Source organism: Ranitomeya variabilis, chromosome 4 (genome assembly GCF_051348905.1).
Source record: "Ranitomeya variabilis isolate aRanVar5 chromosome 4, aRanVar5.hap1, whole genome shotgun sequence".
Lineage (NCBI taxonomy): Eukaryota > Metazoa > Chordata > Amphibia > Anura > Dendrobatidae > Ranitomeya > Ranitomeya variabilis.
The window spans coordinates 116,241,773-116,269,329 of record NC_135235.1 but is presented as its reverse complement, the minus strand read 5'-3'; the positions used below and the strand labels follow the sequence as shown (position 1 = coordinate 116,269,329).

The 27,557-nt window shown below is 39.9% G+C and overlaps 1 protein-coding gene across 1 annotated transcript in view; it reads right to left on the bottom strand.

The window, feature by feature from the left end:
* ADAMTS14 (ADAM metallopeptidase with thrombospondin type 1 motif 14) overlaps nt 1-27,557 on the bottom strand; it is a 266,445-nt gene that overhangs the window by 88,375 nt on the left and 150,513 nt on the right. The window contains exons 10-15 of the mRNA XM_077259155.1: nt 26,109-26,222; nt 21,109-21,257; nt 17,381-17,556; nt 16,120-16,253; nt 8,215-8,338; nt 6,730-6,813 (exon numbers count right to left, since the gene is read on the bottom strand). Of these exons, the coding sequence (XP_077115270.1) occupies nt 6,730-6,813; nt 8,215-8,338; nt 16,120-16,253; nt 17,381-17,556; nt 21,109-21,257; nt 26,109-26,222 (781 nt within the window). The remainder of the gene's footprint in view (nt 1-6,729; nt 6,814-8,214; nt 8,339-16,119; nt 16,254-17,380; nt 17,557-21,108; nt 21,258-26,108; nt 26,223-27,557) is intronic.

The window sequence follows — 27,557 nt, the reverse complement described above, 5'->3', positions numbered from 1 at the left end:
TGAGAAGGGATAGTCATCATCCAATCCCACTCAAGAGGGGTATTCCTAAGGGGCAGTATATTAGGATTCGTCGGAATTGTTCATCGGAGGCAGATTATCGGGAACAAACCACTGATTTAAGACAACGCTTCCAAAATAGGGGATACCCGGATGGGATCCTCAAAAAAGCCTTTAGAGAAACCAAGGACATGAGTAGGGCTCTACTCTTGAATCCAGTCCCTCATCAAGAGGAATTGCCAGTCTGTCGCTATATTACTACCTACAATACGGGAGCCAATCAGGTGAGGTCGATTCTAAATAAGCACTGGCCAATCCTACGGATGGATGGTGACATTGGAGATCTAGTGGGAACCCATCCTTCGATCACCTTTCAAAAAGGTAGATCGATAGGAGACAGAGTGGTACATAGCCATTTTTGTCCTCCTAGAAGTGATACTTGGCTTACCAACAAGACCAAGGGATGTTATCGCTGTAGTGGCTGTGTGGGGTGCCCAGTTATGGAAACCGGACAGGTGTTTATAAGTAATGTAACAAAACAGGAATACGAGATCCGTCACTTCATCAACTGCCGGTCAAAGGGGGTTATTTATAAAGCAACTTGCCCCTGCAACATGGAGTATGTGGGAAAAACAAGACGGCAGCTAAGGAGAAGGGTGGGTGAACACCTGAGAGATATTGCTCTAAAGAGAGATACACCCCTGGCGAGACATATGGCCACAATACATGATGGGGACACAATGGGTCTTAAATTCATGGGGATCGATAAGATAGAGGCACCGAAAAGGGGCGGCAATTGGGACAGGAGGATTTTGCAGTGTGAGACCAAATGGATCTTCCGTCTTAAAACTCAACAACCTTTGGGTCTAAATGAGACCCTTACTTTTGGTTGTTTTTTATAAGCAATATTCCTTCTGTCCCGAAATAGCCCCTATCTGTGGGTCTTTACTATTTTAATGGAGTTCCTCTTTCCTGCACTTAGTGAGGCTCGGTGATTAGGATGAAATAGGGCTTGTAGGGACAGCCTCCGTGGAGTGGGGGCGCCAATTTCTCGTTTCTAGTAGGGTGCCAACCCCCACAGGATAGGTAGGATCTTCATTTAGGGCTTTTTTAGGGAAAACCTAATTCATATTTTGGCCCATATCCCACTGATCTCTGATGTCACCACCATCATTGTTGCTCCGCATGTCATCAACTGTATGAAGAAGTTGATATCTATGGCCTCAGTTTGTTTTTGGTTTTCCTTTGTTGTTTTTTCTGATTTTTTCCATTTTGTTCCTTTTTTATGGAGGAAGTGTCATCTAAGCATGCTCTGTATGAGCTGAGTATTCACATTCGAATACAAGATGGATACACAATTAGTGCATATGTACCGTATCATTTATAGCCTATATAGGTATTTTGATGCCCTTGTTGGAAAGCTGCCAATGTCCCATTTTTTCATTTATATCCTCCTTCCATTAATGGAGGTAGTAGGATTTTTTGGTAAATGTCCCCCCCAAAAAAGAGGTTTGAAACATTTCACCAAGTTACTCTGGGGGTTTAAGTATTATATTTGATTTTAGAGCCTGGTTAGGCTCATTATGAATATCAGGCATCAATCATTTATGTGTACACGCCTCCGGGGCTTAGTCCTTTACCCCGGATACCTCCGATAATATGGCCTTGCGTGTCAGAATGCGTTTCACGCAATCCTTTGGAGGTGTGACCAGGATTGGTCATGTGACGCCCTGCATACCCGGAAACCGCGCTTGAAAGCGGAAGAGAAGCATAGGAGGCGTACATCTACAAGACGGCGCCTTATATAAAATGAAGTACCCGCGCGCGGTGAGTCAGGTCCTCCTGTGTGACGTGCGATGACTGGCACACACACATACATGTTTTATACTGGGCATCTCCCCTGATGATAGAGCCCAAGGAAACGCGTCGGGAGATTGAATACCAAGGAGGCTTCCCATAGTGTCCGTTTACACTAGAGAGAAAAGGGGTTGTAAGTAGGATCTGTGGAAAATCCTCCCCCGGTCTGTATGTATCGGACGCATGGGATGACGCTGTTAAGGAAGGTCCCTGGAGCCTGGTGAGACCGTTCCTTTTTATACCCCTGAATGCTATAAACATGCTGGTTTTTGCGCACATGTAGTAGGTTGGGCACTAACAAATTGTGTAGCATTGTGATAGGGTATTGCTATTTATGGTGTAGTAAAGATAGAGCTATAATTTTTCCATATTTTGTCCACAGAGTTATGTGAGGTCTTGTTTTTTGCGGGACGAGTTAACATTTTTATTGGTACCATTTTTGGGCACATGACCTATTTTGATCACTTTTTATTTTGATTTTTTTTAGGCAGAATGAACAAAAACCAGGAATTCATTAATTTCTTTTTTGGGGGGACGTTTATACCGTTCCGTGTTTGGTAAAATTGATAAAGCAGTTTTATTCTTCGGGTCAGTACGATTACAGCGATATCTCATTTATATTTTTTTTATGTTTTGGCGCTATTATACAATAAAAACTATTTTATATAAAAAATAATTATTTTTGCATCGCTTTATTCTGAGGGCTATAACTTTTTTTTTCGCTGATGAAGCTGTATGGCGGCTCGTTTTCAGCGGTACCATGTTTAATTTTATCCGTCTTTTTGATTGCGTGTTTTTCCACTTTTTGTTTGGCGGTATGATGATAAAGCATTGTTTTTTGACTCGTGTTTTTTTTACGATGTTCACTGAAGGGGTTAACTAGTGGGACAGTTTTATAGGTCGGGTCGTTACGGACGCGACGATACTAAATATGTGTACTTTTATTGTTTTGGTTTTTTTTACATAGAGAAATGTATTTATTTTTTTTTACTTTTTTACTTTGTCCCAGGGTGGGACATCATTGTACAGTGTCAGATCGTAGATCTGTCACTGTGTCAGATCAGCGATCTGAAAGGCAGTGAGGGAGGCTTGCCGGCACTTGCTCTCAGCAGGTGCTTGCAAGCCATCTCCCTGCAAGACCCGGAAGGACCCCTGTGGCCATCTTGGATCCGGGGCCTGCAGGGACGAGGATGGAGGAGATGCTCTGAACAACGCCATCACATCGCGTTCTGAGGGTCTCAGGGAAGCACGCAGGGAGCCCCCTCCCTGCGCGATGCTTCCCTATGCCGCCGGAACGATGCGATCATGTTTGATACCAGTGTTCAGGGGTTATTGTGTCCGTGACCGCTCCTGGCACATAGTGCTGGATGTCAGCTGTAATAATCAGCTGACACCCGGCCGCGATCACGGGGGGAGCATGGCTGATCGCACACGACGTACTATCCTGTTCCTGGGAATTAAGTCCCAGGTCACCTCGACGGGATAGTACATCAGATGGCAGAAAAGGGTTAAATGACAGAGAAATGTCACTCAGCATAGTTAAACAATAATATTTCCCACATGTCTATGTTACATCAGCACAATTTTGTAACCAACATTTTGATTTGTTAGAAAATTATAAGGGTTAAAATTGACAAGTGATTTTTCAATTTCCCAGCAAAAGTTACAAAACCATGTTTTTTAGGAACCACATCACATTTGAAGTCACTTTGAGGGGTCTACATGAAAGAAAATACCCCAAAGTGACACCATTCTAAAAACTGCACTCCTGAAGGTTCTCAAAACCACAATAAAGAAGTTTATTAACCCTTCAGGTGCTTCACAGGAATTTTTGTGGAGACCCCCTACAAGTGACACCATTTTGGAAACTAGACCCCTCAAGAAACTGATCTAGATGTGTGGTGAGTACATTGAACCCGCAGGTGCTTCATAGAAGTTTATAACGTTGAGCTGTGAAAATAAAAAAATCATTTTCCCCACAAAAATGTTATTTTTTCCCCAAATACTACATTTTCATAAGGGTAACAGGAGAAATTGCACCATACAATTCATAGTACAATTTCTTCTGAGTACGCCGATGCCCCATATGAAGGAGAAAACTACTATTTGGGCACACGGCAGAGCTCGGAAGGGAAGGAGCGTCATTTGACTTTTTGAATGTAAAATTTCCTGGAATCATTAGCGGATGTCATGTCCCATTTGGAGAGCCCCTAATGTGCCTAAACAGTGGAAACTCCCCACAAGTGACCCCATCTTGGAAACTAGACCTATCAAGGAATGTATTTAGATGTGTGGTGAGCACCTTAATCCCCCAGGTGCTTCACAGGAGTTTATAATGTTGAGCTGTGAAAATAAGAAAAATTACATTTTCCACACAAAAATGTTATTTTGGCCCCAAATTTAGCATTTTCATAAGGGTAACAGGGAATACTACTTTTGAGGCTCAGTGCAAAGCTCAGAAGGGAAGAATGGAAGAGTTCAGATTGGAGTTCAGATTTTGCTGGAATGATTTGAGGGTGCATTTTCACATTGGCAGAGCCTCTGAGGTGGCAGAACAACAGAAAACCCCTATATGTAAACTCATTTTACAAACTAAACTTCCCAATGAATTCATCTAGGGGCGCAGTGGTCATATTGGCAACACATGTGTCTTGCAGAATTTTATTCCTTTGAGCGGTGAAGAAAGAATAAATGACATTTTTACCACTGAAATTGTTGTTGTTTTTTTAGCCCCAAGTTTTTATTTTTTCTAAGGGCTAATAGGATTTTTTTTTACTACAAACTGAGATCCGTTTTTTTCCTGAGTGCGCCAATGTACATGTAATCGGGAAATATTTTTCAGGCACAGTGCAAAGCTCAGATGGCAACGAGCTCCAGATTGTACTACTATGGTTTGCAGGTGCCATGACCCACTGGGAGAGCCCCTGAGGTGCCAGAACAGCAGAACCCCCATAAGTAACCTCATTTTACAAACTACACTTCTCAATTCATCTAAGGGTGCTGTGATCTTATTGATATCACGGGTGTGTCACAGAATTCATTCAATTGCGCAGTGAAGAAAAATAAATGTTTTTACCACCAAAATTTAGTTTTAGCCCCAGATTTTACATTTTCCCACAACTAGTGGGTAAAAAAGGCACCATAATTTGTCCCACAATTTCTACTGAACGTGGCAATATGTGGCTGTACAGTGCTACTTAGCCATACGGATAGACTCAGGAGGAACAAAGTGCTATTAGCCTTCTGGAGCACAGATTTTCCTAGAACAGTTTGTAGACTCCATATACAGAGTATACAATTTCTTTCTGTACAGTAAATGATGTACAGAACACTACCATTTGAGACATTTAAAATCACCTACAGGTGCTTCTCACAAATTAGAATATCATCAAAAAGTTCATTTATTTCAGTTCTTCAATGCAAAAAGTGAAACTCATATTCCATAGAGTCATTACAAACAGAGTAAGCTCAATAGACTCCACAATCATGGGGAAGACTGCTGACCTGACAGATGTCCAGAAGGCAGTCATTGACACACCCCACAAGGAGGGTAAGCCATAATAGGTCATTGCTAAAGAAGCTGGCTGTATCCAAGCATATTAATGGAAAGTTGAGTTGAGAGAAAAAGTGTGGTAGAAAAAGGTGCACATGCAACGGTGATAACCACAGCCTTGAAAGAATTGTTAAGAAAAGGCCATGCAAAAATTTGGGAGAGATTCACAAGGAGTGGACTGCAGCTGGAGTCATTGCTTGAAGAGCCACCACACAGAGATAAATCCAGGACATGGGCTACAATTGTCGCAATCCTTGTGTCAAGCCACACATGACCAATAGGCAATGCCAGAAGTTTCTTACCTGGGCAAAGGAACAAAAGAACTTGACTGTTGTTTGGTGGTGCAAGGTATTGTGTTCAGATGAACGTAAATTGCATTTCATTGGGAAATCAAGGTCCCAGAGTCTGGAGGAAGAGTGAGGAGGCACACAATCCAAGCTGCTTGAAGTCTAGTCTGTTATATCAAGACCAAAGTCAGCGCAGCCATCTATCAGGACATTTTGGAGCACTTCATGCTTCCCACAACAAGCTTTTTGGAGATGGAAATTTAATTTTCCAGCAGGACTTTGCATCTGTCCACACTGCCAAAAGTACCAATACCTGGTTTAAAAACAACAGTATCACTGTGCTTGATTGGCCAGCAAACTCTCCAAACCTTAACCTCATAAAGAATTTATGGGGTACTGTCAAGAGGAAGATAAGAGACACCAAACCCAACAATGCAGACGAGCTGAAGGCTGCTATCAAAAGCAACCTGGGCTTCCATAACACCTCAGCAGTGCCACAAGCTGATCACCTCCATGCCACGCCGCATTGATGTAGTAAATGATGAAAAAAGAGCCCCGACCAAGTATTGAGTGCATTTACTGAACATTTCGGATTTTAAAATCATTTTCAAGCTGGTGTTATAAAGTATTCTAATTTACTGAGATAATGACTTTTGGGTTTTGATTGGCTGTAAGCCATAATCATCCACATTAACAGAAATAAACACTTGAATTAGATCACTCTGTTTGTAATGACTCTATATAATATATGAGCTTCACTTATTGTATTGAAGAACTGAAATAAATTAACTTTTTGATGATATTATTAGTTTGTGAGAAGCACCTGTATGACTTAGAAATTCTTAAGGACTTAATACTGCTCCATCACCACTACATTCATTCCTTAAAAAAAAAAAAAAATTCAAAGCCAAGCCTGCATTTTTTAAATCTTTGCAAACTACATCAAACGTGATGTTCAGGAATGTAACAGTAACAGTTTGGCTTATGTGAATCACCAGCTGATTTATGCTTTTCAAAGTATTTGGATGTTCTTACCAAGATTGTTGGAGGACACTTCAGTCTCTTCTATTTGTATGTGCCGGGCTCCTGCTGGAATCTCAAACATTTTTAAAACACCAGCTGCAATAAAAAATGAAAATATTGATTTTTAAATAGTAATATATGTCTGTTGTATGGAAATATACAAGGTCACAGTAAAAATAAATACATCTAGCATCAAAACTGACGACATCTAGTATTTTGTATGACCTCCATAATAATTTTTAAGGACAGCAACAAGTCTTTAAGGCAAGGAATGAACAATTTGGCGACATATTGTAACATCTATTATTTTCCATTCAAGAACAACCGCTTTTAGAGCTTGGATGCTGGACGGAGAGTGATGTTCAAGTTGTCTCTTCAGAATTCCCTATAGTTGTTTAATTGGGTTTGGATCAGAGGAAAAACTTGGCGACTGAATAACATTCACCCTTTTCTTCTTCAGAAATGCAACAGATGTGTGTTTTAGACCACTGTCATGCTGGAAAAGAGCACATCTACAAGGGCACGGAGGATGGTAGCATCTTCTCTATCGATATAGAGCATTACATCTGTGAATTCATTATACCATCAATGAAATATAACTCTCCTACTGCAACAGCACTCATGCAGCCCCACGTAAGGACACTGCCACCACCGTGTTGCATTTCTGAAGAACAGAGTGAAAGTGGTTCAGTTGCCAAGTATGTCTCCTGATCTGTACCCAAACGAAACACCTATGGGGATGAATCCTGAAAAGACAAGTTAAGCATCATTCTCCATCCAGCATTCAGGCTCTAAAAGAGGTCGTTCGTGAACAATTGAAAATGATAGACAGTAAAATATGTCGCCTACTTGTTCTTTCCATGAATAGAAGACTTGGTGCTGTCCTTAAAAATCGTGGAAGTCATACAAATAGTTTTTGATGTGAGGTGTATTCATTTTTGCATCAACTAATTTTAGTAAAACAGAGGATGTTGTATTATTAACTTGACTTTTATGTTATGGGTTAAAAAAACTCAGTCTTGTCACATTTTTGGAAATTATTCTTGTATACAGTGAGATATGTATATGTATCAGACACAGAAACATAACATAATGTAAACCACAAAGCCCAATATTGTACCAGCCATATAGCTACAAAGAACCAGAAGCATTGTGTCTCAGGATTGTGTAAAATATGGTAATGTCACACAAAATTCAATGCTGCAGAATTTAATGGCGCTATATAAGCGTGTAAAATAAACTCGTCAGGGGCGGACACAGACAGGTGAGGGCCCCTATGCAAGAACAATATGTGTTTCCATTGTAGTCCAATAGCTCAGCATAATGCACAGTTCTACTTGCTTTAGAGGTGATAATGGTCTTCCTACCTCTTGGACCCCTGTTGCACCAATTTGTATGCCCACCCTTGATATGAGTTATTCTTAACTCCATGTACCCGTACAACCTGCCTTTGCAAACACCTAACAGAAAACTACTGATACTGATGCATTTGCTTACCAGGCTGCTTTGGTGATTTCACTAATGTTCCCTTCACAGTTCGACAATGAGAATTATCACCTCCACAAACCCCACACTTATCATCTTCTTTCAGCGAGCCAATTTCCTTGTCACATCCGAAGTGCTGTAACACAAAGCAACAAGACAAGAGCCCTCTGTTAGCCAAATCCGGTGAGATAAAGGATAAGTATCACAGAACCGGTGTAACGAGCACCGAAGGAAACGACTTTATTTCACCTTACCTGTTCCCCTGAAACATATGAAAAGAACATTTTTTTATGTTTCTTCTCATTAGTAAGTCAATAAAAGCACAGAAACAAAACACAGTAAAACGGAGAAAGGAGCTAAATGTATCTGTTGTGTAGGAAAAATAAGATGCACTGGAATAATACTAGCTTGTCTATGAATAGATTCACGTGTCGAATCGAAAAAGTGCCGTTTTAGCAGTCCATCACCGAATATATTAAGAAACCAATGGAGTAAAGTAAATCTAAATCTAGTCTGTAATTATTATTTTAAATAGTTGATATAACATTTCCTTAGCCATCATTAGATGAATAGTTCCCATAGCGCTTTTCCACTGACGTGCATGCTAAGACTGTATATTCCCTGCAGAGAGAGGTCACATCAGGACACATGCATGTATATAGATGTGAATGTTTAGCAGCTATCATTCTCCACTAATGGTCGCGTTTTAGTAAATGCCAGAAAACAGATTCCCCAATTATAGAACCAGTGCTGTGACTTCAAGATTTGTGTGAGAGAGAAGAATTAGCACCAGCTCCGTCAACAAGTTTTCCTTGGAAAATCTCGTGTTCATGACTCTTAAGACTTAATGGATATTTAGAATACTTCCTTAGGAAATCTATTTTTGTTATCGAGTTGTATACTTCAGGTAGAGGTAAACCGGACCCTGACACCCTAAGAAATAAGTGATTTGGGTCCTGTCACAATTACGGGAGTTGTCCTATATAGAAAACAAATGTTTTTAAGACATGGATATGTTTGAAAAAAGAAAACAAGGTCAAACTCAATGAGTGAAAAGTGTTCCAGCTCACTAGGTGTAGGTAGGCTTAATCCAAGGCACGGACTATGCTCATGTGTAGCCTTCCAATGAAAATCCAAAAATGCTGGCTCTAATTTGTCCTTGAAATTTGTAGGCTTTTAACCCCAGAGAAAGCATGTTTGATTAATATTTAAACAATATCATATGAACAGAAGCCATAAGTATGTATGCAGGAAGGGGGGACCTAATTGCCTAATAGGCCAAGAATAGTTAGCCAACTAGACACTCCAAACATAGGATATGATACGAGACACTTTGATTGTCTTTCTCTCGTTCCAGCATCTGTGAAACCTGTCCAGGTTTATAACATATACCTAGTATTATTGTAGCACTAGAGCTCCAAGGTGACAAATTACCCTGTCCTAATAGTAATGTGTTGACCCCATAGGTTTATAATTGAGTCTCTTTTACTACTAATTTTTTCTAATATTTATTTTGCTTGTGATGAGGAGTTAATAAAATTAAAATTATATTCATTTTTACTGATGGACTATTTCACTCCATAAAATTATATTCATTTTTACTGATGGACTATTTCACTCCATAAAATTATATTCATTTTTACTGATGGACTATTTCACTCCATAAAATTATATTCATTTTTACTGATGGACTATTTCACTCCATGTTTGATAAATGTTAGGTTTAGAGTCCATCAAAGAAAGGTTGCCTTCTCGAGATGGATGGGCTCTGATGAATTAGCCAATTTGTGAGATAAGTACCTTCATTTTATAAGTGTAAATTTCCTATATTTAATGCTTCCATACATCTTACCGAGTGCTGCTGTATTCACTTGTTTACATGGAGTTTCTGTTTCTGGACCGAACATACGGCCACTCCTGATCTATCTGTTTTGAGACAGGGCTAAAGGTGGCCATACAGCTTAGATAACTGACAGCAAGTCACTTTTTTACATAGTTACATAGTTATTAAGGTTGAAGGAAGACTTTAAGTCCATCTAGTTCAACCCATAGCCTAACATGCCCTAACATGTTGATCCAGGGGAAGGCAAAAAAACCCCATGTGGTAAGAGTAAGCTCCACCATGGGGAAAAAAAATTCCTTCCCGACCCCACATACGGCAATCAGACTAGTTCCCTGGATCAACGCCTTATAAAGGAATCTAATATATACCCTGTAACATTATACTTTTCCAGAAAGGTATCCAGTCCCCTCTTAAATTTAAGTAATGAATCACTCATTACAACATCATACGGCAGAGAGTTCCATAGTCTCACTGCTCTTACAGTAAAGAATCCGCGTCTGTTATTATGCTTATACCTTTTTTCCTCCAGATGTAGAGGATGCCCCCTTGTCCCTGTCACCTGTCACCGGTCTATGATTAAAAAGATCATCAGAAAGGTCTTTGTACTGTCCCCTCATATATTTATACATTAACATAAGATCACCCCTTAGTCTTCATTTTTCCAAACTAAATAGCCCCAAGTGTAATAACCTATCTTGGTATCGCAGACCCCCCAGTCCTCTAATAACCTTGGTCGCTCTTCTCTGCACCCGCTCTAGTTCAGCTATGTCTTTCTTATACACCGGAGACCAGAACTGTACACAGTATTCTAAGTGTGGTCGCACTAGTGACTTGTATAGAGGTAAAATTATGTTCTCCTCATGAGCATCTATTCCTCTTTTAATGCATCCCATTATTTTATTTGCCTTTGTAGCAGCTGCCTGACACTGGCCACTGAATATGAGTTTGTCATCCACCCATACACCCAGGTCTTTTTCATTGACGGTTTTGCCCAGAGTTTTAGAATTAAGCAAATGGTTATACATCTTATTACTTCTACCCAAGTGCATGACCTTACATTTATCCCCAGATTTTTGGATGATTAGTGTCTCTCCTGACTTCTCTTAAACACATGAAGGCTCAGCTAAGCATTCAGCGGGAAATGTAATTAAGCCGCTCCCAGGAAAAAAAGATCAGTCATTTAATTCAACAAGCAAAGTCCTCCTCTCTCTGTCATATGTTGGAGGGCTGTTGGCAAGCCCATTTACATGAGATGATTCTAATTCCTGCTAAATAAAGATGGTTTAGTCAACTTTTCTCCAATGTGTACGTTGGCCTCTAACATAGGAAAACAAAAGAATAGAAAAATAGAAATCAGGAATAAAATGTAAGAACAAATATAATGTAAGTAAGAAGAGAGACGGCACAACTATTGTTGGACATATGGGCACTCCTTGGCATTTTTAAGCCAAGCAATACAGACGGGATTGTGGGATCACAGAAATATAACTTCTAAGTGATGCGTGAGTTTTCGAATATATGCTATGCTTATATAAAGCAGTTGTCAGTCTTTAAGGGAAGCACAAAGGCTCGGCCTGGGATGCTTTTCAGGTATAATCTATTGCTTCGTACATATACAGTCAAACATAATGTCTGACTCTGAAAAAGAGTTCACATTAGACAATCCTTTAGCCATAGTTTTTAAGGTTCAAGGTAGACTTAAGTCCATGGCGTTCACCCTATAGCCTAATCCTGACTTATTAGAGAAGGTTCTTTGAAAATAAACTGCTTCCAAAGTGACCTCCTGTTAGCACCCCTTGATATCAACTGTATTCTGGGGGAAAACCTGGTTCTTTGCAGTGCCAACACAAGGGAAGTAATGAATTACATAATGTGTATTTAATCAATAGATTGTCTTTGTAATTCAGAACAGGACAGGTCCTCCAGAGTGAGGGGTGCTCTTTACGGTTTACAAAGAGGTATGTTGCCGGCACTTACTTCTGTGGTTATCTCAGCTGAGATTGAAATCTACCTGGGTGTAGGCTGGACACCAGACAACTGAGGGAATAAGGGTGCACACCAAAAAATAAATCAATTATAGTCCAAAAACAGAAAAAATAGGGATAGGACCCATTGTAGTGCAGCTAGCGCGAAAAGGCTGTCGTCCACAGAAGGTATCCGCTCCTCTCCCGCTATACCCGTGTTATGGAAAAACTAAAGGAATGTTTTACCGGATGGTGAGCACCACCTTTATTTTCTGTTTTTGAACTATGATGGGTGCTCTTTGTTTGCGTGCTCTACTCTAGCAAGATATAAGGATTCTTGATAGAAGGCCCTTCTATTAATTCAGAGATCCCTACAGGGTAAATGAAAATGGGGTTTCTAAACTGATTGAATCCTAATGCAGATATTAACCCCTTTCTGACATTGGACGTACTATCCCGTCGAGGTGGGGTGGGCCCGTATGACCGACGGGATAGTACGGCCAGCACGATCGGCAGAGCTCATGGGGGGAGCACGGCCGATCGCGGCCGGGTGTCAGCTGATTATCACAGCTGACATCCGGCACTATGTGCCAGGAGAGGTCACGGACCGCCCCCGGCACATTAACCCCCGGCACACCGCGATCAAACATGGTCGCGGTGTGCCGGCGGTACAGGGAAGCATCGCGCAGGGAGGGGGCTCCCTGCGGGCTTCCCTGAGACCCCCGGAGCAACGCGATGTGATCGCGTTGCTGCGAGGGTCTCTTACCTCCTCCTCGCTGCAGGTGCCCGGATCCAAGATGGCCGCGGCATCCGGGTCCTGCAGGGAAGGAGGTGGCTTACCAAGTGCCTGCTCAGAGCAGGCGCTTGGTAAGCCTGCAGTGCTGTGAGGCAGATCGGTGATCTGACAGAGTGCAGTGCAAACGGTCAGATCACCGATCTGTGATATCCCCCCCTGGGACAAAGTAAAAAAGTAAAAAAAAAAAATTCCACATAAGTAAAAAAAAATAAAATAAAAAAAATTCCTAAATAAAGAAAAAAATATATATATTATTCCCATAAATACATTTCTTTATCTAAATAAAAAAAAAACAATAAAAGTACACATATTTAGTATCACCGCGTCCATAACGACCCCACCTATAAAACTATATCACTAGTTAACCCCTTCAGTGAACACCGTAGGAAAAAAAAAAACGAGGCAAAAAACAACGCTTTATTATCATACCACCGAACAAAAAGTGGAATAACATGCGATCAAAAAGACAGATATAAATAACCATGGTACCGCTGAAAACGTCATCTTGTCCCGCAAAAAACGAGCCGCCATACAGTGTCCTCAAAGAAAAAATAAAAAAGTTATAGTCCTCAGAATAAAGTGATGCCAAAATAATTATTTATTCTATAAAATAGTTTTTATCGTATAAAAGCGCCAAAACATAAAAAAATGATATAAATGAGGTATCGCTGTAATCGTACTGACCCGAAGAATAAAACTGCTTTATCAATTTTACCAAACGTATAAATGCCTCCCCCAAAAGAAATTCATGAATAGCTGTTTTTTTGTCATTCTGCCTCACAAAAATCGGAATAAAAAGCGATCAAAAACTGTCACTTGTCCGAAAATGTTACCAATAAAAACGTCAACTCGTCCCGCAAAAAACAAGACCTCACATGACTCTGTGGACCAAAATATGGAAAAATTATAGGTCTCAAAATGTGGAGATGCAAAAACTTTTTTGCTATAAAAAGCGTCTTTTAGTGTGTGACGGCTGCCAATCATAAAAATCCGCTATAAAAATGCTATAGAAGTAAATCAAACCCCCCTTCATCACCCCCTTAGTTAGGGAAAAGTAATAAAATTAAAAAAATGTATTTATTTCCATTTTCCCATTAGGGTTAGGGCTAGGGTTAGGGTTAGGGTTAGGGCTAGGGTTAGGGCTAGGGTTAGGGCTAGGGTTAGGGTTACGGCTAGGGTTAGGGCTAGGGTTAGGGCTAAGGTTGGGGTTATGGCTGGGGTTAGGGTTGGGGCTAGGGTTGGAGCTAAAGTCATAGGCACATCAGGGGCTCTCCAAACACGACATGGCGTCCGATCTCAATTCCAGCCAATTCTGCATTGAAAAAGTAAAACAGTGCTCCTTCCCTTCCGAGCTTTACCGTGCGCCCAAACAGGGGTTTACCCCAACATATGGGGCATCAGCGTACTCGGGAAAAACTGGACAACAACTTTTGGGGTCCAAGTTTTCTTGTTACCCTTGGGAAAATATACATTTGGGGGGCTAAATATCATTTTTGTGGGAAAAAAAAAGATTGTTTATTATCACTGCTCTGCGATGTAAACTGTAGTGAAACACCTGGGGTTCAAAGTTCTCACAACACATCTAGATAAGTTCCTTGGGAGGTCTAGTTTCCAATATGGGGTCACTTTTGGGGGTTTATACTGTTTGGGTACATCAGGGGCTCTGCAAATGCAACATGACGCCTGCAAACCAATCCATCTAAGTCTGCATTCCAAATGGCACTCCTTCCCTCCCGAGCTCTGCCATGTGCCCAAACAGTGGTTCCCCCCACATATGGGGTATCAGCATACTCAGTACAAATTGGACAACAACTTTTGGGGTCCAATTTATCCTGTTACCCTTGTGAAAATACAAAACTGGGGGCTAAAAAAATCATTTTTGTGAAAAAAAAAGAATTTTTATTTTCACGGCTCTGCGTTATAACCTGTAGTGAAACACTTGAGGGATCAAAACTCTCAAAACACATCTAGATAAGTTTCTTAGGGGGTCTACTTTCCAAAATGGTGTCACTTGTGGGGGGTTTAATGTTTAGGCACATCAGGGGCTCTCCAAACGCGACATGGCGTCCCATCTTAATTCCAGTCAATTTTCATTGAAAAGTCAAATGGCGCTCCTTCCCTTCTGAGCTCTGCCATGCGCCCAAACAGTCGTTTACCCCCACATATGGGGTATCGGCGTACTCAGGACAAATTGCACAACAACTCTTTTGGTCTAATTTCTTCTCTTACCCTTGGGAAAATAAAAAATTGGGGGCGAAAATATATTTTTTGTGAAAAAATATGATTTTTTATTTTTATGGCTCTGCATTATAAACTTCTGTGAAGCACTTGTTGGGTCAAAGTGCTCACCACACATCTAGATAAGTTCCTTAAGGGGTCTACTTTCCAAAATGGTGTCACTTGTGGGGGGTTTCAATGTTTAGGCACATCAGGGGCTCTCCAAACGCAACATGGCGTTTCATCTCAATTCCAGTCAATTTTGCATTGAAAAGTCAAATGGCGCTCCTTCCCTTCCGAGCTCTGCGGTGCACCCAAACAGTGGTTTACCCCAACATATGGGGTATCGGTGTACTCAGGACAAATTGTACAACAACTTTTGGGGTCCATTTTCTCCTGTTACCCTTGGTAAAATAAAACAAATTGGAGCTGAAATAAATTTTGTGTAAAAAAAATTTAAATGTTAATTTTTAGTTAAACATTCCAAAAATTCCTGTGAAACACCTGAAGGGTTAATAAATTTCTTGAATGTGGTTTTGAGCACCTTGAGGGGTGGAGTTTTTAGAATGGTGTCACACTTGGGTATTTTCTATCATATAGACCCCTCAAAATGACTTCAAATGAGATGTGGTCCCTAAAAAAAAATGGTGTTGTAAAAATGAGAAATTGCTGGTCAACTTTTAACCCTTATAACTCCCTAACAAAAAAAAAATTTGGTTCCTAAATTGTGCTGATGTAAAGTAGACATGTGGGAAATGTTACCTATTAAGTATTTTGTGTGACATATCTCTGTGATTTATGGGCATAAAAATTCAAATTTGGAAAATTGCGACATTTTCAAAATTTTCCCCAAATTTCTGTTTTTTTCACAAATAAACGCAAGTTATATCGAAGAAATTTTACCACTATCATGAAGTACAATATGTTGCGAGAAAACAGTGTCAGAATCGCCAAGATCCGTTGAAGCGTTCCAGAGTTATAAACTCATAAAGGGACAGTGGTCAGAATTGTAAAAATTGTCCCGGTCATTAACGTGCAAACCACCCTTGGGGGTAAAGGGGTTAAAGATGATTTATTTATGAGGCTTGAGCACTCACCACACAATCTCCTCTAGCGCAAACGCTATATGGATCTTTGTAGCTACAACGAGTACCATCATGAACCACCTGATTCATGAAAACCACATCTGTCGTTTCCATAGATTGGCATATAAGCTCACATTTCTGTGCCTCTGTAGAAAAGCAACAATATATTCAGTTAGATTGTGAGAAGAAATACACACATTTAAGGCTACGTTCACATTTGCGTTGTGCGCCGCAGCGTCGGCGCCGCAGCGCACAACGCAAACAAAAACGCGGCAAAACGCACGCTAAAACGCTGCGTTTTGCGCCGCATGCGTCGTTTTTGGCCGCAAGTTGGACGCAAAAAAAAATGCAACTTGATGCGTTTCTTGCGTCCAACGCTTGCGGCCATGCGGCGCTAAACGCAGCACAACGCATGTCCATGCGCCCCCATGTTAAATATAGGGGCGCATGACGCATGCGGCGCCGCTGCGGCGCCCGACGCTGCGGCGCTGACCGCAAATGTGAACGTAGCCTAACACTACACCATGTATAACTCTTAGGCTGCCGTCACACTAGCAGTATTTGGTCAGTATTTTACATCAGTATGTGTAAGCCAAAACCAGGATTGGAACAGATAGAGGAAAAGTATAATAGAAACATATGCACCACTTCTGCATTGATCACCCACTCCTGGTTTTGGCTTATAAATACTGATGTAAAATACTGACCAAATACTGCTAGTGTGACGGCAGCCTTAGACTGAAGCTAATTTGTGATTGTCTCCAAATTTTCTGACATCAATACACAGTCAATATTACATTCCTCCCTCTGACACATTAAAAGGTTGTACTCTATTCTCTATAAAGGAACACAACGCTACACAGCTTCCAGCTTGCTGGGGGTTAGCGCACTCCTGGTGCTCCAATGCGTAATGCAACAGTAGCTTTGCAACACTAGAGGAGTGCAGAGGCATCAAAACTGGTGTGATCCAGTGATCCAGTCAGCTTCAGAGCAGCACTTACAAGCTCAATTAGAAAGGATTTGCAAGCACTGTGCTCCTCGCCTAGGAATCTGGTCACCTTGCAGTATTGAAATTAAAAACCCATCTGATCCTGAGAATGGAGAGGATTTTTAATAAAAGGTAAATTGCAAAGTTCATGGATTTTACAAGCATTCTGCAATTTTACCCATTTATGATAATGAAAAAATCCCGTAAATTAAAGAAAAAGATTGGATTACATTTACAATCTCTCGAATTATGAAACAATAACACAAGCTTTTGAAGTTGTTTTACCATCATGATGTTCATAGGGAAGCCAAGTATGCTTGGTGTTTTGGTGTGTGTAGTATGAGTTTCGCTGTGAGCACTGCTGAGCCCGGAAATCCTCAAATGGTCCTCGACATTCTTCAGTGTTGCACATCTGATATTCATAAGTAGGACCCGGACAGTCACGACCTCCATAAACTGGTCTTCAAAACAAAACATTACATTTTAGTGGCCTTGGGTTACATTTTGTTGAATATCTTTCTCGCAAACAGTACAATGTCCTGTATTATAAAGATTTAGGTGCTTTTGCACTTGTATATTTTTATAATGTTTATATTCTTTATTCATCTTTATTATATCATTGCTCTTGTTTCGTTTAAAAAAAAAAGTATCAGAGATGACCAGATCACTTCCCGAAACCCTTGTCTACGGCCAAAAAGCTCTGACCTGGACCGTGGACCGAGTTTACGTGAAGCGATCCACTCCATCTCTACAGAGTACCCCAAAAACATGCTGAATACCAAATTCAGATAATCTGACATATGTAGTAACTTAGAGCGCATATGCAATCATAGCCTATCCAATTAACAGGTGCTGCTGAAAGTTCTATTAGCTGCTCATTTTCCATGCAACCACCTCTATTGGGAAAATGTGTCATGGGTTGGCATATAGGTATCTGTGCTATACCAAATAAATTGGTACACTCATGCTAATGTCTATATCTGTATTTAATCTATAAAATTAGTGTAATTTGGATTGTTGTGGTTCCAACAAAAGAGCCATTAAAGTTCAGGAAAAGTCTTGCATGATTTCACAGGGCTGAATGTCATCCTGTCACTGAAACCGAGTACTTAAAGTACTTATAGTAGCTATTCCCATGCCTAATTTATAATGCACATACAGTGGATATAAAAAGTCTACAGTCAGGTGTTTGTCATGTAAAACAAATCACACCAAGAAGAATTTTTTCAGAACTTTGTGCACCTTTAATGTCATCTTTAACCTGTAGAAATCAACGTTAACATTGTGCATCACCAAAGAAAACAATACCCACAGTGAAGCATGGTGGAGGCAGAATTATGCTTAGAGACTGTTTTTTGGCAGCTGAAACTGGGGCTTTAGTCAAAATGGAGGGAAATATGAGCAGTTCCAAATTTGTTTGAATTGAAAAACTCAGGCCTCTGTTCTGCTAAAAAGCTGAAGTTGAAAAGGATTTTTATCTTCCAGTATGACAACTATAAGCATACCTTAAAATCAACAAAGAAATAAAAATGAATGCACCACCACATTATGGGTGTCAGGTCCGAGCATTCCAACATGAACAGTTTCCTGGAAAGTGGATTGGTCGTCATGGGCCAGTTGAATGGCCACCAAGGTCTCCCAATCTGACCCCCTTAGATTTTTATCTGTGAAGATACGAGATGTGCAGCATCTGAAACAATGGATACTGGAAACCTGTGCTAGCATTTCTTCTGCGGTGTTGCTATCAGTGTGTCAAGAGTGGGAGAAGAGGGTTGCATTAACAATCCAACACAGTGGGCAGCACTTTGAACACATTTTATAAGTGGTCATAAACTTGTAAATGACTCATGAAAGAATAAAGCTATGTTAAAACAAAGCACATCATTGTTTTTCTTGTGAAATTCTCAATAAGTTTGATGTGTCACATGACCCTCTTCCCATTGGAAAAAATAGAGTTGGATCCAAAATGTCCGACTTCAAAATGGCCACCATGATCACCAACCATCTTGAAAAGTTTTCCCCCTCCCATATACTAATGTGCCACAAACAGGAAGTTGATATCACCAACCATTCCCATTGTATTTAGGTGCATCCATATAAATGGCCCATCCTGTAGATTATTACATAAGGTTCTTTTCAGGTTGCTCAGTATTGTAATGCAATATTTAGACTTCAGAAAATGTCATATAGATTAATGATGATATATATATATATATATATATATATATATTTATTTATTTTTTACAAGAGTAAATGAATATTTATATCCATGATCCTCCTTTTCTTTCAGATTCGGAACAAAGAACTTGATTTAGAAGACTGCGTTCTGCGTCCCTATAAATATCAGTATGTTCAGCGCTCAATTGTCTCAAAATTTGAGTTGCTAAATCTTGTAATGGTGTACAGCAGAATAAATGAGATGGGATACAAGAAAAAAGAAGAAATAACATCTGATAAAGTCGAAGCAGTTGAAACAGCATTGAGCCACATTAACATTTGCCTTCAATAAATCACAACTTCTGAAAATTTATTGTTTCCCTATATGCCTTGTGCCAAGTCTGTGTTTATGTAATCTGAAAATATGGTGGAGAAAGAACAAAAAGAGCATACAGATGTGGCTTTGCTGAGGAGAACGAACCACCAGAAGCATAACATATGTTTACATTATGATGAACTGGAATTCGAAAGATTACTCACAAGTGTTAGGCACACAAACTAGGTATCTGGAACCCAAAATTGCATATATGAGCCTGACAGCTAAGATAACATGTAAGCACCTGCTGAGTCATACAGTTTCTTAAATAAAATATTAAAATATTTCTCATTTCTCAATGAATTATCTGGAAGTCTTCTCAGAATGGCATAGCAATGGCTGGTTTATATATTTTGCAGATGCCCTTGGAATGATTCTGGAATGCCTTAAAGAAATACACAGTTCAGAACTGTCAACGTAGGAATAATCATACTCCATACTCTAGTAAAACAGTGTCATTCATTGTTTTAAACAAGAGTTTTCAGTACAGATCTGGTTACTAAACGGAAACGAAAATGATCATGTAAATAGTCAACCTCCATCTTACTGTTTTGTGTGACTGGATCAATTGAACATGAAACCTTTTCATGGTTTAGAGTAGTTATAACTTAAAGGGAATCTGTCAGCAGGATTTTCCTATGAAATCTAACTTCTGACTTCTGGACCCTCAATTGATTCTGGGGATTAAGTACTGCTCTAATGCCAGTTCTTAAACATAGAGATACAAATCTGTCCATTACATTTCTTCTCTATGTATGTTTCACTCTTAGTTTTAGCTAACAAACCTTGGTGCAAAATGGTATAATCTGAAACAGATCTTGGCCACAACTGAAAATAATATTCACCTAATTTCAACTTTTGCATCACTAAAGTCCAGCCTAAAGGTGTTCTTTTTTAAAAGCATTTGTATGATTTTTTTTTTTACTATACAAATTACTTACTATATAAAATATAAAAAAACAAATCCAAAGAGCATATGGAAAAATGAACATCCATTCCAAATCACCAAGGTTTTCCATTCCACAGGAACTTTGTAATATAGTAGCCGCACCACAATCAATTAGTGCCGATATTTATTTTTTTCATTCCCGTAGTTTGACACATGGGTTCAGTAACAATCCCATAATTTATATGAGTGCAAGAATTATATTTCAGAGTATATGTCACTGTCATCTGATCATATTAAAACTGACTCTTCAACATGTCACAGATTAATTTCTCTTGAAATCTGACATCAGAGAAGAACTAACAGACTGATAAATATAAAATTGTTTGTAAATACTGTCAACATTGAGAACATTTTCTGGTGTAATATCCTGTACAGGCCTATTTTAAGCGGGTAGACAACATATCTAAGCATATCAGAGAAATGTATAGTATCGTAAAATACAGTCATCAGATCATCTAAGGAACCTTCATGAGAAAAGCAAATGGCAAAAATAGGCAACACTTTTAAGCAGATATTGCCTGTGGCACTCACGGTGGATTGTTGCACTGTCTGCCACGGGAACGCACTCCTCCTCCACATGTTCGAGAACAGGATCCAAATCTTGACCATGAGCTCCATCCTCCATCCTGACTGTAAGATTGCTCTGGTGACTTCCAGATGCAATGACCTTTAAAGCACCACTAAAAAAACGCAAGAGTGAGATACAGTATCCATCAACATTTTTATATAAGCCATCATTCTCTTTTATACTCATAATTAGGTAAATATGATAGGATACCCTATGTAAAGTTCTTTATTTATTCTTACATACAGGGGAATGTAAAAGTTTAGGCATCCCTGGTCAAAAGCACCATTATTGTGAACAGTTAAGCAAATAGAAGATGAAGTGATCTCTAAAAGACCTAAAGTTAAGCATGACACATTTCCTCTGTATTTTCAGCAAAAAAAAATATTGTCATTTTTTACATTTTAAAAAATCGCAAAAAGGAAAATAGGCCGATGCAAAATTTTGGTCACCCTTGGAGATTTCTGTGCTCAGATAACTTTGACCAAGGTTTCAGACCTTAATTAGCCTGTTAGGGTTATGGCTTGTTCACTATCATCGTTAGGAAAGGCCAGGTGATGCAAATTTCCCAGCTTTATAAAAACTCAGCCTCCTCTAAAGCTGTGCCAAAACAGCAGCCATGGGTTCTTCTAAGCAGCTGCCTAGCACTCTGAAAATGAAAATGGTGGAGGCCCAAAAAGCAAGAAAAGGATATAAGAAGATAGCAAAGCGTTTTCAAATTCCACTTTCCTCAGTTCAAAATGTAATTAAGAAATGACAGTTAAGAGGAACAGTGGAGGTCAAGATGAGATCAGGAAGACCAAGCAAAGTTTCAGTGAGAACTGCTCGTAGCATTGCTAGAGGCAAATCAGAACCACCACTTGACTTCAGAAAGATTTAGCGGACTCTAGAGTTGTGGTACATTTTTTCTACTATTCAGAGTAACCTGCACAATATGACTTGCATGGAAGAGTCATCAGAAGAAACCCTCTCCAGAGTCAAGTTACACCAGGTCTTTGCTTTTCACTAAATTAGTCTTTTAGTACTGTGACCTCATACTTCTACCGGTGTCTTGTCTGTCCAGGAAAAGATTGCTCCTGGCACACATCTCGTGCAGATGCATTCTCTTTCTTGTTGTTGGCTTAGGTTCTTTGAGGTCAGTAGTGAGGATGGAATAGTTTAGGCTGGACTTGCTAAATGTCCTGGCCTGAAAGGGTGGCAATTGCCAATTGCTTGAAATCTTCTGAACTCCTGTACATCATGTTGCAGAGAATGAAATGATTAATTCTAATAGATTTGGGATCTTTTTAAAGGGGAATTCCCATGTCATATATATAGTAGGTGTTACCCTTACTTCTGGCTCTTCCACTTTTTAAAATAAAAAGTGTCCCATTCACCATTTCTATGTAGACACTGTGCTCACGTCCATGAATAAAGAGGTGGCAGTATTTGCATGTGGTCGTCTCCATTCAAGTCTATAGAAGTCTTGAAAAGAGTCAAGCACTACAGTGAAAATAGGGCTATGTATTGAAAAGAACCTGACAACTGATACATGCTACCTAGTCTGTGGCAGCATATATCAGGCACTGGCTGTCTACACTCAGCCAGGTATGTTCGAAAAGCAGGGGACCGAGACCACGCTGTATACTAGTCGGATAGGCTGGTTCCAGGTGGCTTCTCCCTGACTGCTTCCCTGGATTGACAGGTGTCTGCTTACGTGTGCATAAAGGCATAGACCTGCCAATACTTAGCTGATATCAAACAGCCAGTGTCTCATACATATTACCCATGGATTGGACAGCATGTATCAGCTGTCAGGTTCACTTTAAGGCAATGCTGTCATCTCTGCATATGTTTACATAGATTTCAGTTAATTGTACCAATTAATATTTTGGTTTGCATCTGAGAGGTTTAATAAAATGAATTAAAGATAACCAATTAACCCCACTCTTGACAGATTGTTTAAAGTAAGATATACAGTGCCTTGCAAAACTATTCGGCCCCCTGGAACTTTTCAACCTTTTCCACATATCATGCTTCAAACATAAAGATACCAAATGTAAATATTTGGTGAAGAATCAACAAGTGGAACACAATTATGAAGTTGAACGAAATTTATTGGTTATTTAAAATTTTTGTGGAAATTCAAAAACTGAAAAGTGGGGCGTGCAATATTATTTGGCCTCTTTAACTTAATACGTTGTTGCACCAACCATTCCATTGTAGATTTTGCTTTATGTTTGGGATCATTATTTTGCTGGAAGACAAATCTCCATCCCAGTCTCAGGTCTTTTGCAGACTACAACAGGTTTTCTTCAAGAATGGTCCTGTATTTGGCTCCATCCATCTTCCCATCAATTTTAACCATCTTCCCTGCTGAAGTAAAGCAGGCTCAAATCATGATGCTCGTTTAGCGCATAAAAATGGCCAATTTTTAATTAAAACACCTGAGGCTAGGAGGCGGAGTGCTCAGTCAGAAGGCTAAATAATATATTTGAAAAAACTGACCGTCACATCCATACATAGACTAAGTGTGAACAGGTGCTGAACCTAGAGTAACCAACTCATATACAGTCAAGTAAAAAAGGCAGCACACTGCAGCGCTAAGACATGCAAACATGAAACATGAAAACTGAACTGCAATACTGCACTAGAAATATGAAAAATGAGAGCGTTTAGCGCATAAAAATGGCCAATTTTATGTGTACCTGATAGCCCCTTTACGGCATCTCTCTTATATCAGGTCCTACGCTTGCAGAGAGAGAGAATATGAGTCTAGGAAGAGGTTTTTCACAGGTACCCATTCACATGGAGACGTTTATTCTCAGCGAGGTAGGCAAGCGTAGGACCTGATATAAGAGAGATGCCGTAAAGGGGCTATCAGGTACACATAAAATTGGCCATTTTTATGCGCTAAACGCTCTCATTTTTCATATTTCTAGTGCAGTATTGCAGTTCAGTTTTCATGTTTCATGTTTGCATGTCTTAGCGCTGCAGTGTGCTGCCTTTTTTACTTGACTGTATATGAGTTGGTTACTCTAGGTTCAGCACCTGTTCACACTTAGTCTATGTATGGATGTGACGGTCAGTTTTTTCAAATATATTATTTAGCCTTCTGACTGAGCACTCTGCCTCCTAGCCTCAGGTGTTTTAATTACAGCAGGTCCAGTACCCCTCCACAGAGAGAGAGAATATGAGTCTAGGAAGAGGTTTTTCACAGGTACCCATTCACATGGAGACGTTTATTCTCAGCGAGGTAGGCAAGCGTAGGACCTGATATAAGAGAGATGCCGTAAAGGGGCTATCAGGTACACATAAAATTGGCCATTTTTATGCGCTAAACGCTCTCATTTTTCATATTTCTAGTGCAGTATTGCAGTTCAGTTTTCATGTTTCATGTTTGCATGTCTTAGCGCTGCAGTGTGCTGCCTTTTTTACTTGACTGTATATGAGTTGGTTACTCTAGGTTCAGCACCTGTTCACACTTAGTCTATGTATGGATGTGACGGTCAGTTTTTTCAAATATATTATTTAGCCTTCTGACTGAGCACTCCGCCTCCTAGCCTCAGGTGTTTTAATTACAGCAGGTCCAGTACCCCTCCACAGAGAGAGAGAATATGAGTCTAGGAAGAGGTTTTTCACAGGTACCCATTCACATGGAGACGTTTATTCTCAGCGAGGTAGGCAAGCGTAGGACCTGATATAAGAGAGATGCCGTAAAGGGGCTATCAGGTACACATAAAATTGGCCATTTTTATGCGCTAAACGCTCTCATTTTTCATATTTCTAGTGCAGTATTGCAGTTCAGTTTTCATGTTTCATGTTTGCATGTCTTAGCGCTGCAGTGTGCTGCCTTTTTTACTTGACTGTATATGAGTTGGTTACTCTAGGTTCAGCACCTGTTCACACTTAGTCTATGTATGGATGTGACGGTCAGTTTTTTCAAACAAATCATGATGCTGCCATCACCATGTTTGACAGTGGGGATGGTGTGTTCAGGGTGATGAGCTGTGTTGCCTTTACACCAAACATATCGTTTGGCATTGTTGCCTAAAAGTTCGATTTTGGTTTCATCTGACCAGAGCACCTTCTTCCACATGTTTGGTGTGTCTCCCAGGTGGCTTATTGCATACTTTAAACAACACTTTTTATGGATATCTTTTAGCAATGGCTTTCTTCTTGCCACTCTTCCATAAAGGCCAGATTTGTGCATTGTACGATTGATTGTTGTCCTATGGACAGACTGTCCCACCTCAGCTGTAGATATCTGCAGTTCATCCAGAGTGATCACGGGCCTCTTGGCTGCATCACTGATCAGTCTTCTCCTTGTTTAAGATGAAAGTTTAGAGGGACGGCCGGGTCTTGGTAGATTTGCAGTGGTATGATACTCCTTCCGTTTCAATATGATCACTTGCACAGTGTTCCTTGGGATGTTTAAAGTTTTGGAAATCATTTTGTATCCAAGTCCGCCCTTAAACTTCTCCACAACAGTATCACAGACCTGCCTGTTATGTTCCTTGGTCTTCATGATGCTCTCTGTGCTTCAAACAGAACCCTGAGACTATCACAGAGCAGGTGCATTTATACAGAGACTTGATTACACACAGGTGGATTATATTCTTCATCATTAGGCATTGAGGACAACATTGGATCATTCAGAGATCCACAATGAACTTCTGGAGTGAGTTTGCTGCACTGAAAGTAAAGAGGCTGAATAATATTGCACACCCTACTTTTCAGTTTTTGAAGTTCCACAAAAATATAAAATAACCAATACATTTTGTTCAACTTCACAATTTGTGTTCCACTTGTTGTTGATTCTTCACCAAAAATTTACACTTGGTATCTTTTTGTTTGAAGCATGATATGTGGGAAAAGGTTGAAAAGTTCCAGGGGGGCCATTTTGCAAGGCACTGAAGACTCACAAAATCAAAAATATATCAAATCAGCAGCAAATTGTATAAGTGTTGTTATTAAGAATAAGTACCTTTCCAGGAGAACATTCAGTTCCATCGAGAGGGGGGCCCTTTTTTGTTTTGCAGAAATAGGGATTATCTGGGTGACTGCACCACAGCTGCTTGCAAGGGTCAAATGTCCTAAACTGTGAGAACAAACATTAGCCTTTCCATACGTTTAATCACCAAAAGGCTAAATTCAACAGAGAATAACAAGTCATGACATTCATAAAAGAGAACACATAATATAAGTATGTATGCTTTCACGAGCTTTGAAAATTATTGATCAAAGGTTAAGTAATAGTAATGAGTAAGCATGCTCGTGTCCTTATCCAGTATTTTCGGCATGCTCAAAAAAATGTTCGAGTTGCCACGACTGCATGTCTTGTAGATGTCCGACAACCGCAACACATGCAGGAATTGCCTAACAAACAGACGATCCCTGCCTGTGTTGTGGCTGTCAAACAGGTGAGAGACATGCAGCCGCGGCGACTCAAGCATTTTTTACGAGCACGCCGAAAATACTTGATTAAGACACGAGCATGCTCACTGTCTATATCCCACTAACAGTACAGTTAGCTTTCACTTGCTTGTCTGAAAAAAATTCTCACTAGCAAACACATGAATTTAGATAAAGACTTCTAAAAATTTTTCTGCTTCTACCTCATCAGCCAGAACAGGAAGAACTACTGGATGTGCAAATTTTTTAAAAAAATAACACCTCAAAACATATCTTTAATTTATTATATGACATTATAATAAGCTCAACAAAGATTGGAGCAAAATATAACTTTTGTCAAAACTGCACCCCCAGCAGCACCTCACCAACAACTGATGTGAGATCAGATAAATTGTGTTTTTTATGCGTTTGCATACAATAGTAGGTTTTCAAGTAAAACATTTAGATCCAAAAACAATATCTGCATACTCAATGACAACTGAAAGGGAACCTGTCACCAGCCAAAATGTTATTAACCTGTACATATGGGGTAAATCTGCAGGTTAGTAGCGTTATTAACATGCACCCGAACGTTGCGAGGAGAAAATTAACTTTATTCCACCCCGGCAGTGTTCTGGTTTCACTCCCCGTGGCGGCGCCGATGCGGGTTCAGTTACCGCTTTAACTATACAGTTCGGCGGCTGTAACCACACCCATGGGGGCGCGATTACAGACACTGCTGTGTATGCTCAGAGCCCTGTGACTGAAGCAGTAATGCTGTCAGGGGAATAAAGTTAATTTTCTACCTTTAGCTTACAGCTAAGTGGAAGCACCATGCAGATTAATAAGGCTATTAACCTACAGATTAACCCCATATCTACAGGTTATTAGCGTGTTTTTTCTGCTGTCATGGTCAGTCCTTTTTTCAAATCTCATTCAACCCCTTCATTTTCTCCAGTGAAAGAAATAAAGCATAAATCAATAACCTTTTTGCAATCTGAAAACTTATTATGATAAAAAGGAAAAATCTTACATGAAGATC